At 43.4% G+C, this 13764-nt stretch overlaps 1 protein-coding gene across 1 annotated transcript in view; it reads right to left on the bottom strand.

The window, feature by feature from the left end:
* Positions 1–13764, bottom strand: part of LOC136872163 (whirlin) — a 1631916-nt gene that overhangs the window by 1013272 nt on the left and 604880 nt on the right. The window contains 1 exon segment of the mRNA XM_068227352.1: positions 6955–7227. Within this exon segment, the coding sequence (XP_068083453.1) occupies positions 6955–7227 (273 nt within the window).

The raw sequence follows: 13764 nt of genomic DNA, 5'->3' as shown, positions 1-13764 counted from the left end.
ACTTCGTCCCCATGACTAAATATTTAACGTTCTGGCCTATGGTCACAGGGGTCCCGGTTTAGATTCCCGACAGGATCGGAAATGTTAACTATCATTGAGTAATTCCGCTGGCACGGGGGCTGGGTGCACTGTATGTGTCGTCTTCATCATAATTTCATCCTCATCACGACGCACAGGTCACCTACGGGCGTCAAATAAAAACAGATCTGCGACAGGCGAGCCAAAAATGTCCTTGGACACTCCTGGCTGTAAAAGCCATACATCATTTCATTATACTCTGCTGTGTAGAAGCGAAGAGTAAGGAGATTACATTCGGAAAACTTAGTGCACAGATTGTGTGGATAGGTTTATCGGCCGGGTCGCCCTCATAATGTCTTCAAGGAGTGATGCACTGATCAGCTATTATTCATTTTATCTATTAAATAATATTCGAGGAAGTTGAAACGCTAAGCTAAGGATCGTATATATACCTAAATCTGGATGTGACGGATTTGTGTGCTGTATTTGGAAGGAGAGAGAATCCTTGCCAAGATCTTGCGAAAGATTGCCAAGAAGTTGGAGGGTAAGGATAATTGTTCTTCCTGTCACTTCTGAATGTTAGAGACTTTTCAGTGAGTTATTGGAGATGGTCCAGCAGGGCTGTAACAAGAGTGAATGAAGCTGGGGAGGGACATTTTCTTTCCATGAGGAGGCCTCTTGGATATTTAAATCCTTCCTTTTTCATCCTTCTTGGTAGGTTTAAAAGATAAACACCGGTTTCACGGCATACTATGACCCTGATTTCAGTATGGGTACAGGTCCTACAGTACACACACATTCCTCAAGGGAAAGGTGGTTCTTATTCACAGACGAGGCTAATAAATTCCTTTTTATGAAGACCAAGCATACCGACACTTTGAATTTGGTCCCACGGTGTGACTTAAATTTACAGTACATTTTATATATTACATAAACGTAAAATGTACAGTTTCATAAAAAGAACGATCGCTCGGTATTTTATAATCAATCAATCAATCAATCAATCAATCAATCAATCAATCAATCAATCAATCAATCAATCAATCAATCAATCAATCAATCAATCAATCAATCAATCAATCAATCAATCAATCAATCAATCAATCAATCAATCAATCAATCAATCAATCAATCAATCAATCAATCAATCAATCAATCAATCAATCAATCAATCAATCAATCAATCAATCAATCAATCAATCAATCAATCAATCAATCAATCAATCAATCAATCAATCAATCAATCAATCAATCAATCAATCAATCAATCAATCAATCAATCAATCAATCAATCAATCAATCAATCAATCAATCAATCAATCAATCAATCAATCAATCAATCCTGATCTGCATTTAGGGCAGTCGCCCAGGTGGCAGATTCCCTATCTGTTGCTTTCCGAGCCTTTTCCTAAATGATTTCAAAGAAATTGGAAATTTATTGAACGTCTCCCTTGGTAAGTTATTCCAATCCCTAACTCCCCTTCCGTGTTGCTACCCCAGTTTGTCCTCTTGAATTCCAACTTTATCTTCATATTGTGATCTTTCCTACTTTTATAAACGCCATTCAAACTTATTCGTCTACTAATGTCATTCCACGCCATCTCTCCGCTGACAGCTCGGAACATACCACTTAGTCGAGCAGCTCTTCTTCTTTCTCTCAATTCTTCCCAACCCAAACATTGCAACATTTTTGTAACGCTACTCTTTTGTCGGAAATCACCCAGAACAAATCGAGCTGCTTTTCTTTGGATTTTTTCCAGTTCTTGAATCAGGTAATCCTGGTGAGGGTCCCATACACTGGAACCATACTCTAGTTGGGGTCTTACCAGAGACTTATATGCATTCTCCTTTACATCCTTACTACAACCCCTAAACACCCACATAACCATGCGCAGAGATCTGTACCTTTTATTTACAATCCCATTTATGTGATAAGGTATAGTTGTATAAGAAAATCTTGAATATTTAGACAAAATGTTTGTTGTGCGTATCCAAATAGTTTGTATCTTCACTGGTAATAAGTATGTTATATTTATATAATAATTAAAATTAAGGCCCATATCCGTGGTGTAGTGCTTAGTGTGAGGTCCGGGGTAACTGAGGAAACTGAGTAGAGGGTGTTTCGATTCCCACCTCAGCCCTCCTCGAAGTGGTTTCGCGTGGTTTTACCCTCCAGGAAAATGCCTAGTGCGCACGTACAGATGGATTGTTAAACCTGTACAGATGGCGCAGCGAAAGACTCCCGTGCTCAACCGCACGTGCACTGCCTCTAGGTGAGCATTAGCCAGTAGCGATCAGCGAGACATTGACGTTTCAAGCGGACAGTGTGCGTCAACATGGGTAGATGTAAGGATGTGACAGAGTGGCGAAAAGGGGCAATCGTGTTTGGCCATAAGGTGCGTGAAGTTGTTGGATTTGTTGGTGTTCCGCAGCGGACTGTTCTCCGTGTGTACAAACAGTGCTGTACTACACGTGACCACGAAACACGACGTCAGAATTTTAGTCGGAAAAGTTCCTGGCTGAGAGGGATAGTAGACGCGTTTCACGGCTTGTGAAACAAAATCGCTTCCACCGGGCGAGTTGGCCGTGCGGTTACGGCGCGCAGCTGGGAGCTTGCATCCAGGAGATAGGGGGCTCGAAACCCACTTTCGGTAGAACTGAAGATGGTTTTCAGTGCTTTCCCATTTTTACACTAGGCTTTAATTAAGGCGACGGTGGTTTCTTTCCCTTTTCTTGGCTTTTCCCATCCCATTGTCTCCAAAAGACCTATCTGTGGCGGCGTGACGTAAAACACATTGTAAAAAATAAATCTCTTCCAAACCCGGAATTGCTGCAGTCAGTGAATGAAGGTTCATCCCAACCTGCTAGTGAGAGAACATTGCGACGGGAACTGCATGCAATGAAAATTGGGAGTCGGTCACCTCGCAAGGTGTTATTGCTCACACAGGCACATAACGTTAGGCGTATTCAATGGACTAGAAATAATCTAACGAGGACAGTAGCTGACTGGCGGAACGTAATGTGGTCTGACGAATCACGTTTTTACATGTATTACAATAACGCACATCGTCGAGTGAACCGAAGGCCAAATGAAACATTTCATCCTGGACATGTGCAAGGTCAGGTTCAAGCCGGAGGCAGGTGTGTGCAGTTTTGGGGGTGTTTTCCCTATCATAGATTGGGCCCGCTCTCTGAGGTAACCGCTAACATGAACCAGCATGTTTAGTTAAACATTCTGGATGATCAGGCTTGCCTTCCAGTCATTATCTGCAATCTGCATGATGAGTACTCTATTGATACCAAGATGACAACAGCAAAGTTCGTCGGGCTGGACGCATATGTGACAGGTTTTATGAACACTACCCTACCCTATTAATCTTGATTGGCCTGCAAAGTCACCTGATATGAACCCTATTGAAAATTTGTGAGATATATTGGAACGGAGAGCAAAACGTCGACATCACCATCCCCGCAATTTGGTGGAACTGCGCGATCAAATCCTCAGCGAGTGGCTTAATCTGGGCGCGAGGTACCGAATCCAGGCAGTTGTAACGTCTAGAGGCGGAGTTACGCGGCATTAAATGTTGCTTGTAATGATTTCCCCAGGGGTGGCTATTGTTTTGTCCGGCGAGTTTATTTAAATGTAACGTCCAGGATAGGTTTTGGCTATTCATTTTTGCCTTCTCACTGGTGTTCGTACTAAAATATGAAAGGTTTCCGGCAACGCAATACTGGAAAAGAGCTTGGATAGGTGGGGCAGTAGCCTTGGTCTTAATTAGGATACACATAGAAAACCACGGGAAAATATTTTCAGGGCTTCCGAGAGTGAAGTTCGAATTCATGTTCCCCTGAATGAAAGTTTACAGCTTGGTGACAAGGACCGCACAGCCAACTAGTTCGGTTTGTGACAGTTTGCAAGATGAAGATTTGCTTCTTCCGTATGGGTGTGACAAGGCTTCCGGAGGCCGACGAATCGGCATCACGAATAGCAAACGAAGAGAATTCGCAAATATTTGGAATACTTCAAGCGAAGCGGATTTGTACTGGATAAATTTAACTAAGAACACAGTAATACTACACTAAACTGGGAGCCAATGTTGACCACAACGTTGTGAATCTTTGAACAGGTAGACTGCTTCTATATGGAGCAAAATAACGATATTATTAGGAAGAAATCGAAGAGCCCTGATCCCTCAAAGAAGGATGATTTCGACTGAGGGAAGGAAAGAGCCATGAAAAGTTATAAATTGGAAGAAATATTAGACCTTGGGAGCCTAGCACTGTCAAGGTACGAAAATAACTGAGTTTGGTTAACGGAAATAGGGCAGGGAAGATGCCGAATCAGAGCATGGGAAAGGTACTGTGTCAAATTCAGCCGGAGCTCCATGATCGTATCTCATCTCGTCACACAAGATATACACTGCCTGACAAAAAACTTGTAAGCACCCAGAAGGAGTCGTCCAATATTAACCCATGCATAGCATTGATGTGAGAGTAAATTATTTGATTTACTAGGATCTGAAATGTGTAAAACGCTCCTTAGTGTGCATTCGTTACGGCACCGTCCTGTTGTTGATAAGTTGTTACCAGTCAACAGCTGTGAGTCAGACAGTTCAGCAAAACGCGCAGAGAGAACTACGTACAGTACAAGAATCCGCGATGCCTCGCAGACACGTTAGACAGCCTATCCACTAATTGACAGCATTTCACAGAGGCCCCATTGTGGGACTGCGTGTGGATGGTTGGTCGTATCGTGCAATTGCCAGGCATGTGGGCAATTCAGGTGTCACAGTGGCTCGATGTTGGACTCACTGCGTACATGAGGGCACCCCATCACGTCGTTCAGGTTTGGGTCGACCAGGAAACATCACCCCAAGGGAGGACCGTCGTAAGTGTGCCAAGCAACCCGGATCCCATAACTTCGGTACCCACCATCCGCGAACATGTACTGGAGACTCTACATCCTGTAAGTTCCCGCACAGTGTCTCGGCGATTCTCATCCGCCGAATTGGCCTCCTAGCACCCCGTGAGTCGGCGGCCATTGACACCAGGACACCATCGCCTGCGTTTGGAGTGGTGCCTCGCCCGGGAGACATGTACAGAGGACGACTGGCATCGCATCATGTTCAGTGATGAGTCTCGCTTCTCCATAACCTCCGATGACCATCGTGCGCGGGTTTGGCTGCGTCGAGGGCAGATTCTTACCATATTGTGGAAAGACACAGAGGAGTAATCACAGGCATCATAGTGTGGGGAGCCATTGGACATGCGTTCAGGTCACCTCTAATAGTGCTTAGGTGGACTTTGACGGCACAGCGATACGTCAAACACATTCTGCGTCCGCACGTCCTACCCCTTATGGCACAACACCCTGGGATAGTGTTCCGACAAGATAATTCACGTCCACACACATCACGTGGGTCTATGGACTGCCTAGAGCATTCTGAGGTCCTTCCAGGAAGTTCCCTAGACCTCTCCATCATCGAACACGTGTCGGATGACATTGGAAGGGGACTCCGTCCCAGTACAATCTCTGGGATCTGGAGGGACAGCTGCAACAACTGAGGACGAACTTGCTTCAGGAGAAGATCCAAAGTCTATTTGACACCATTCCTAACCACATAAGGGCATGCAATGCGGCCGAGAATTATGGGGGGGAGGGAGGGTGCGACACCCTACAGACCTGGCGCCAACATTCTACCTGTAACTGCGAACAGCTTTGTCTCTTTCATCCCATATTGTAATCAGTTCATGGTCTTTCAGTATATGTAGTTTCATTCACTTTCAACCGCTCCTTCTGGGTGCTTAACGCTTTAATTTCGTCAGGCAGCGTGTATGAGCCCCCGGTAGAAATAGTAATGAACAATGGGTTTGTTCACATTAGTAGTTACTTCTGAAGTCCTGGAGCACTACATTGAGTATTAGCTGAAAAGCTACTGGATTTTAAGGCGCAACCGTCGGCTGTGAAGTCCGCCTTGTAACCATGAAATATTCTGACACCGTGGTTAGCCATTTCGACTCTCGTTGGCGGAAAAAGGATATCACCATTAGAATGTTTGCCCGAAGGGAAGGATAAGTGTTGGTTTACAATTTCTAATTCCGAGATTGCATGACAAATACAGCGATTCAGTACAAAATCTCTTCGTATTGTTCATATGAAGTGGTGAGGTTACATGATGCACTTGATGGTGATTAGTACGTCGGGTGGAGACGTTAAGCCTTGAGCACGCCCGTAGGTGTTATTCGACATGAGAAGGTTATGTGCCGACACGGGATTACGGGATTTAACCGTATCCCTAGATCAACAGCATCATCATCTCACACCGAGATGCACGGGTCAGCCATGGGCATCGAATAGAAATATCTACACCAGGCAAGTGGCTGCGAGTTTTGTGTCATGCAGCTGTTAGCATTTATTTGGGTCTAGTGGGTTCGAACCCCACTGTCGGCAGCAATGGAGAAGGTTTACCGTGGTTTCCCATTTTCACACCAGGCAAATGCTGGGGCTGTACCTGTACCGCTTCCTTCCCACTCCTAGCCCTTTCCTGCCCCATCGTTGCCATAAGACCTATCTGTGTCGGTGCGACGTAAAGCAACTAGCAAAAATGTACCTTATTTAAGGCCGCAGTCCCTTTCTTCCCATTCCTAGTCCTTTCCTAACCCATCGACGCCGTAAGACCTATCTGTATCGGTACGACGTAAATCAGATTGATAAATAAATAAATAAATAAATAAATAAATAAATAAATAAATAAATAAATAAATAAATAAATAAAACCAGCTATAAAGAGAAATACAATGGGAAACTGATGGTACAAGTTCAGACCCCTAATATTACTATGGATATTTCTTCCTTGGATTTACCTTACTCTCAGGATAGCATTACTCCAATATACTAAAAGCAAAAAATGAGACAGTTTTAGAAGTATATCTTACCTTTCGAGTTCCCTTGTCCTTCGCAGGACGGTTGTAATATCGGGGCGCTGGGGGTGGCGGGGGTGGAGGCGCCACAACGACTGGGGGCGTGGCGTGGGCGTACTCGAGCGGCGGGGATACGGGCCGGCCCTGCCGGTCCATCCAGGAGTACGTCTGGCGCAAGATCCACGGCCCGCCGCTCTGGTGAGACGCAGGACGCTCCGGAGGTGGCGCCGGCATCGGGAGGTTGGGGCTCTTCACCGTCATACTGAGCTTACGGCATGACTTGAGCATCTGCAAAAAGATAAATACGAATTTCATTCTAGACCTCTATCCAGCTAAAGACACTCAAACATCAAGCATTATTAATACAGCTATCTCCATAATTTTGTTGATTACTCAGCCCAAAGGCTGGTTGAGTCCTCAACAGGTCAGTCATCAGCTGCCATAGATAGCTTAGGCGTCACTGAAGAGGTGTAAAATGGAAAAAATAAGTGAGGTAGTTGCCTGTTGCTTTCCTCACTGAGCCAGAAGTTTCTATTACATATCATTCTAACACTACCATTGCTGCATAAGGAATGGTGTTAATAGCATCGTTCATACCTTATTCACTTTCACGCTGTAGAAACCAAGGATGAGATTATGTAGGTCAATTAAAGTAACGAATATGCTCTAGCACATACGAGAAGACATAATCCAGTGTAAACACTAGGTCTCGCTAGGATAGGTATTCAAGTATATAGTTTATGGCTTGTTGAATACTTAGAGTTATTTCTCCTTTCCTCCACTCATGAAAATAAAAGAGAACTTTCCTTTCGGACCTCGTATCACATCGCTCACCACAAAACCGATGAGAGAGAAATCAGGCACTGAGGGTCCTCTTAGGTCATAAGTAACTGCGGAGACATCTGTTTGAAAAATTCGACCCTTAAGGGTTAAAATAAGTGGGTAGAATGTGTAATATTTCGGAGCGATATGTCGCGGGCTATTACGATAGTTAATTATTATACCTCGGGGTAGCATTCATAGTTCACGATTTTCTATAATATATATATAGCTAGACTTTAGTCAATACAAGTGTGTCTTGAAAGAAATATAAGAACATACACACAACTGGTACATTTTTCGGCCCCTTTTGTCATTCTTAAGCCTTAGAGATAGAATATAAAGTTAATGAAACACTCAAAATCACGTAAACTAAAAAGTCTTATGAAAAATTAAACGTGAAGTATCGCATCCTATCCTGTCGTCAGACCGGGGAGTTGCCTGTGAGGTTACGGGCGCGCAGCTGTGAGCTTGGATCCGGGAGATAATGTGCTCGAACCCAGTCTAGCTCGAGCGGTCGAGGAGAGAGGTCGTGTAGAGTAGTGCGTGCGGTGAATATGGTTGGCATCGAGCAATACCGGGCCGCTATTGGCAAATGGCAGGCGAAACGGAAGAAGGAGAACAAGAATGGATTGGTGATAAGTAAGGACGGATTAAAAATGAGTGAAACGGTGCTGGTAGTGGCAGTGGTAGCGGTGCTACTGGTTATTGGGGGTGGTGGAATTAAACCCAGGCCCAAATACCAGTGGAAAATATAACACAGAGCATTTGGCCGCACTCAGGGTGGTTGTGAGTGAAGTCATGCAGGAGAAATGCCAGTGGGAGAAACTGCAGGAAATAAAGGACATGATGGAGGAGCAGAGGAAGGAGATAGGCAACATGAAGAAATGGCTGGAAACGAGGACGGAGGAATCAAGCAGAAGAGTTGACAATAATGAGAAAGAAATCGAGTTATTGAGAGGGGAAGTGAAATATTTGAAAGAGGAGATGATGAGGATGAAGAAAGAAGGGGAGGAGTACAAGCAGGAGAGATGGAAGAAAGGCGTATTTATATATGGAGTTGAGGAAGATGTGAGGGAGGACAAGTTGGAACTGATAGGCAAGGTGATCGAAGTTATACGTGATACAATGAAGATAAATTTCAGTAGTGGTGACATAGACGATGTAGAGAGAATTGGTAAAACTAAAGGTCGGAGGCCAATTAGCGTAAAATTTTTATCTACCCTAATGGCAGAAATTGTGGTAGGTAACAGTAAGAATTTACAGGGACAGAAAATAAGGGTGAAAAGAGACATGGGAAGAGAAGGAAGTGAAAATATGAGGATCTTGAATAGGCACCTATGGAGAGCGAGGAACCAGGGGCTAAAGGCCCGAATAAGAGGTCTGAGGTTGGAGGTGACAAACGGGCGATGGGTTAGAGTACATTCAGTGACGAAGCTAAAGGAGATGGACGAAAACGAGAGGGTTGAGGGTGGTGAGATGACAAGGCAAGATGGGAAGAAGAAAGAAGAAAAGAAGAGGATGAGAGACGTGGCAGGAGAGGAGAGCATCTCAGAAGAGAATGGGCAGTGCAAATGGGAGGCAGAAGATCAAGATAGTGAAGTGGACGGTGAGAGTGAGCAGCAAGAAACTGGGAGAGTAGAGTGTAGTGTTGCAGTGAGCAAGAAAGGACAAGGGAAGGTGGATTCAGAAGTCCAAAATAGTGAGGGGGTGAGTGGGGGTGAGCAGCAAGAATCGGTGAGAGCAGGGTGCAGTGGTGTAGTGAACAAGAAAGGACAAGAGGAGACAGATCGACAGGAAGGTAAAAAAATTATGAGCAAAGTCAGAAGTAGGAGCTTAAAAGATATATGGGGAAAAGTACGTAAAGGGATGGAGGATACAGAGGACATGGAACGATATAGGTTGGTTAAAGAAGGAGGAATGGAGACGAGGGATGAGAGGTCGATAACTACTAGAAGTAAGAATAGAGGGGGAGACCTTGAAGGGAGGGAGGGAAAGTTATAACTATATTGGAAAATAGGATGTGTGAATATTGAGGGACTAAGGAACAAATTAAGAAACAAGAAAGTTCGGGAAGTAATTGAAAGTTTTGATGTTGTGGCACTCTTGGAGACGTGGCTGGAAACAGGGAGAGAGATTTCATGGAAGGGGTTTGTGATAAAATATAAATATAGAAGAAAAGAGAGGAATAAGGGACGAGCACCAGGAGGGATGATAGTTCTAATTAGGGAAGAAATTAGTGAAAGAGTAGAGGATATAGAGACCGATATGATGGAAACCATATGGTCGAGATTGAATATGGGAGGGGGTGAGGGAAGGAGGAAGAAAATAAATCTAGCTTTTGTTTACTGCCACCCTAGTAATTCAGCATATGCAAATAAATATTTTTTGAAGAGTTATTGGTAGATATTGGTAGGATAAGGGGAATGTTTCCAGGTGAGGAGGATATGTTGTTATTCGGGGATTGGAACGCGAGAATAGGGGAACAGAGCCCAGTTTATAGTAGGGAGGATGGAATGTGTTTGTTGGAAAGTAGAAGGAGTGAGGACAAAATTACAAATAGTTATGGAGAGAAGCTCCTAGAGATGTGTGCTGTGGGAAATTTGTATATTCTGAATGGGTGGATAGAGGGTGACAAGACGGGGAAATTGACATATGTTACTGAGAAGGGTGGTAGTGCGATAGATATGGTTTTAAGTTCGGAAGGGATGATTGAGGAAGTTGTAAGAATGGAAATAAGAGACTGGATTGAATCACACCATTTCCCGGTGAGGGTTATGCTGAAAAGGGGGGAAGAGAAGTGTACAATGAAGGAAGATGAGACAAATGATAAACGAGGGAGTGGTTATAATAAGTATAAATGGACAGAGAAGGTGGGCCGGGTTTGGAATAGGGTAGTAAAAGAGGAGTTCCAACTTCTGAAATATGGGTGGGAAGGGGCGTTAGAAGAGAATAATACTGATAAAGCCTTGGAATTGTTGCTACATCCAATAAAGATAATAGCGCAGAAGGCGAAAGCTAGAAAGGGAAATAAGAAAGAGGGAGAAGAATGATTTAATAGGGAGTGTGAAGGAATGCGGAGGAAGGTGATGGACGCGTTAGAAGAATATAGAAGGAAAGGTGGGAGCCAAGGAAGGGAGTTTTTCTGTAGACTGAGGAAGGAGTATAAAAAGAAAATTTGTGAGACAAAAAAGACGTGGTTAGAGGAACAAATGGAAGCCATAAATAATGACTGCAAGACAAATAATTTTGAGAGAGTTTGGGATAAGATTAATAAAATTATTAAGGGTGGAAGGAATACAGAGAAAACGAGTATTGAGGAAGTGCAATGGGTCAGACACTTTGACGAATTACTAGGGAATAAGGGGGATGAAAGATGGAGAGGTTCGGGAGAAGAAGTAATTTGGAGGAATAGGAGAGTGGCAATTTATGACCTGGATAAAGAAATCACAAGGGAGGAAATCCTGAGAGTGATAAGCAGAGCCAGAGCAAAGTCGGCCGAGGGGTGTAATGGTATAAATAACAAGTTTTGGAAGGAAATTAGCAAAAATGAGATAATGATAGAGGGAATGGTTAAACTATTCAATATGATCTTTCAGGGAGGTAATTACCCTAAGGGATGGGAAACAGGAATTATATGCCCTATATACAAGGGGAAGAGTAGTAGGAACAATGTGAACAGTTATAGAGGTATATCTCTGGTTGATTCTTTGAGTAAAATATATACTGGGGTCTTAGCAAACAGAATAAGCGGGTGGGCGGAGGAAAATGAAATTTTGACAGATTGCCAAGGGGGATTTAGGAAAAAGAAAAGAACAGTAGATAATATAATGATAGTAAAGACTATTCTAGAAAAGTATAAGAATATGGCTAGAAGTACGGTTTATGTAGCAGCAATAGATTTTCAGAAAGCTTTTGACAAGGTGAATAGAGAGGCCCTACTAGAGAAATTAGGCAGGCTAGGGATTTCGGAGAAAATGTTGAGGGCAGTGGAAGAAATATATAGGGTTGTCAGGTTTTGTGTAAAATTGGGAGAAGGGAGACTGAGTGGACCATTAGAGTCCAAGGTGTGTTTAAAACAAGGATGAAAGTTATCGCCAATACTGTTTATTTTATTTATCAACGATATTTTAGAGGGGTATGGGACAGAAAATTGGGCTGTGCCAGTAATTAATGGTTTAGAAGTACCAGGACTGATATTTGCGGATGATGTGTTATTGATGACGCTAACTTCAGGGGCGATGAATAGGGCTTTAAAGTCAGTGACGCTATTTGCGAGGAAATGGGGATTGAGAATTAATGGAAATAAGTCTAAAATATTAGTAGTCCAGGTGGACAAAGAAGAAAGATAGAAGGTAATTGGGTAATTCAGGGAGAAAGATTGGAACAGGTAAGGAAGTTGGAATATCTAGGAGTTATTTTTAATGATAAAGGAACTTGGAGTGACCAGATCAAAAGGGTGAAATATAGAGGATTGGCAGCCTTATCCTCAGTCAGAAATTTGCTAGTCAAATACCCGGGGATCAGTTATAAAACACTGAGGCTAGTGTTCAGGTCGGTAATCGTTGGGAGGGTATTATACGGCTCAGAAGTTTGGGGGCTGGATGAGAAAAGAGAGGAACAAAGAAGGATTGTTAGTAGTTTTGCTAAGTTAGTAATGGGCTTACCGAGGTGTACAGCAAATGTAGGGGCGGAATTAATGTGTGGGGAGGATTTGGAATCAGAGGGTGTGAAAAGAATAGTTAGATACTGGATGAATTTAAAAAGACAGGAAGGTGGGAGGGTATTACAGGCAGCGTATGCACAGCAATGTAAGAGCATGTATAAGGGTGGATGGTTAGAAAAAATAAAGGGATATTTGGAGAGGATAGGATTAGGACACCTGTGGGGGGAGGTTTGGTCGAAGACAGAAGTGAGAGGGATGAATATAATGGAAAGGAGAATTAGAGATATCCATAGGCAGAAATTATTGGGGGAAAGCAGACTAAGAAATTCGCTGGCTGTTTTGACGAAAATAGAGGAGATAGCAGGGTTGAATATTAGATACGTCGATAGGTCAAAACGATATGGGATGATGTAGTGGCTTTTAGGTTTGCAAAGGAATACAGACCGGGCGAGTTGGCCGTGCGCGTAGAGGCGCGCGGCTGTGAGCTTGCATCCGGGAGATAGTAGGTTCGAATCCCACTATCGGCAGCCCTGAAGATGGTTTTCCGTGGTTTCCCATTTTCACACCAGGCAAATGCTGGGGCTGTACCTTAATTAAGGCCACGGCCGCTTCCTTCCAACTCCTAGCCCTTTCCTATCCCATCGTCGCCATAAGACCTATCTGTGTCGGTGCGACGTAAAGCCCCTAGCAAAAAAAAAAGGAATACAGGGTGGATACAGGGGAGGGATAAGGCAAGGTGTGTACTTTGTGGTGATGTGAATGATGATTTTCACTAGCTAAGAGACTGTGAGGTAACGAGGGGGTTAAGACATGGATTATTGAGTGCCGAGCATCGGGAAATATTGGGGAGAGGGGATGAGAACGCAATCCTGAGATGGATTAATAAACAATGGGAAAAAGGGGGTGAATTGAACAGGTATTTTTGTGCGGCAAAAAAGGCCTGCGAGAGTAAAATGAAGGAGAGTGAGTTAGAGGGTGGGCAGGGGAATAGGAGGGTGGAATAGTTATGTATATAAGGGAAGGGGATAGTATGATAAAATTCTAATGGATTAGGGAATATAGGGACCGAGTACTTAGTTATGTGGAGTTGGGTAAGAATACAGGATTGCATGGTCTGTTTGTTTTAAAGTTAGCTGGAATGCAAGTGCTGAAATGCTGAGTGTTGTTGTTTGATTTATTGATTAGGTGTAGGTCCGGAACAATAATGTGACGCAAGTACAGAGCACAATAAGGACACTGGATGAACATTGAGTGAGTGACTGCTACAGCTAATGACTGCTAACTATTCTTCTTATTATTATTATCCTTATGATTATTATTATTATTATTTATTATTTATT

The sequence above is a fragment of the Anabrus simplex genome, chromosome 4 (genome assembly GCF_040414725.1).
Source record: "Anabrus simplex isolate iqAnaSimp1 chromosome 4, ASM4041472v1, whole genome shotgun sequence".
Lineage (NCBI taxonomy): Eukaryota > Metazoa > Arthropoda > Insecta > Orthoptera > Tettigoniidae > Anabrus > Anabrus simplex.
Note: the sequence above shows the minus strand (reverse complement) of the source record. Positions and strands in the feature narration are given on the sequence as shown.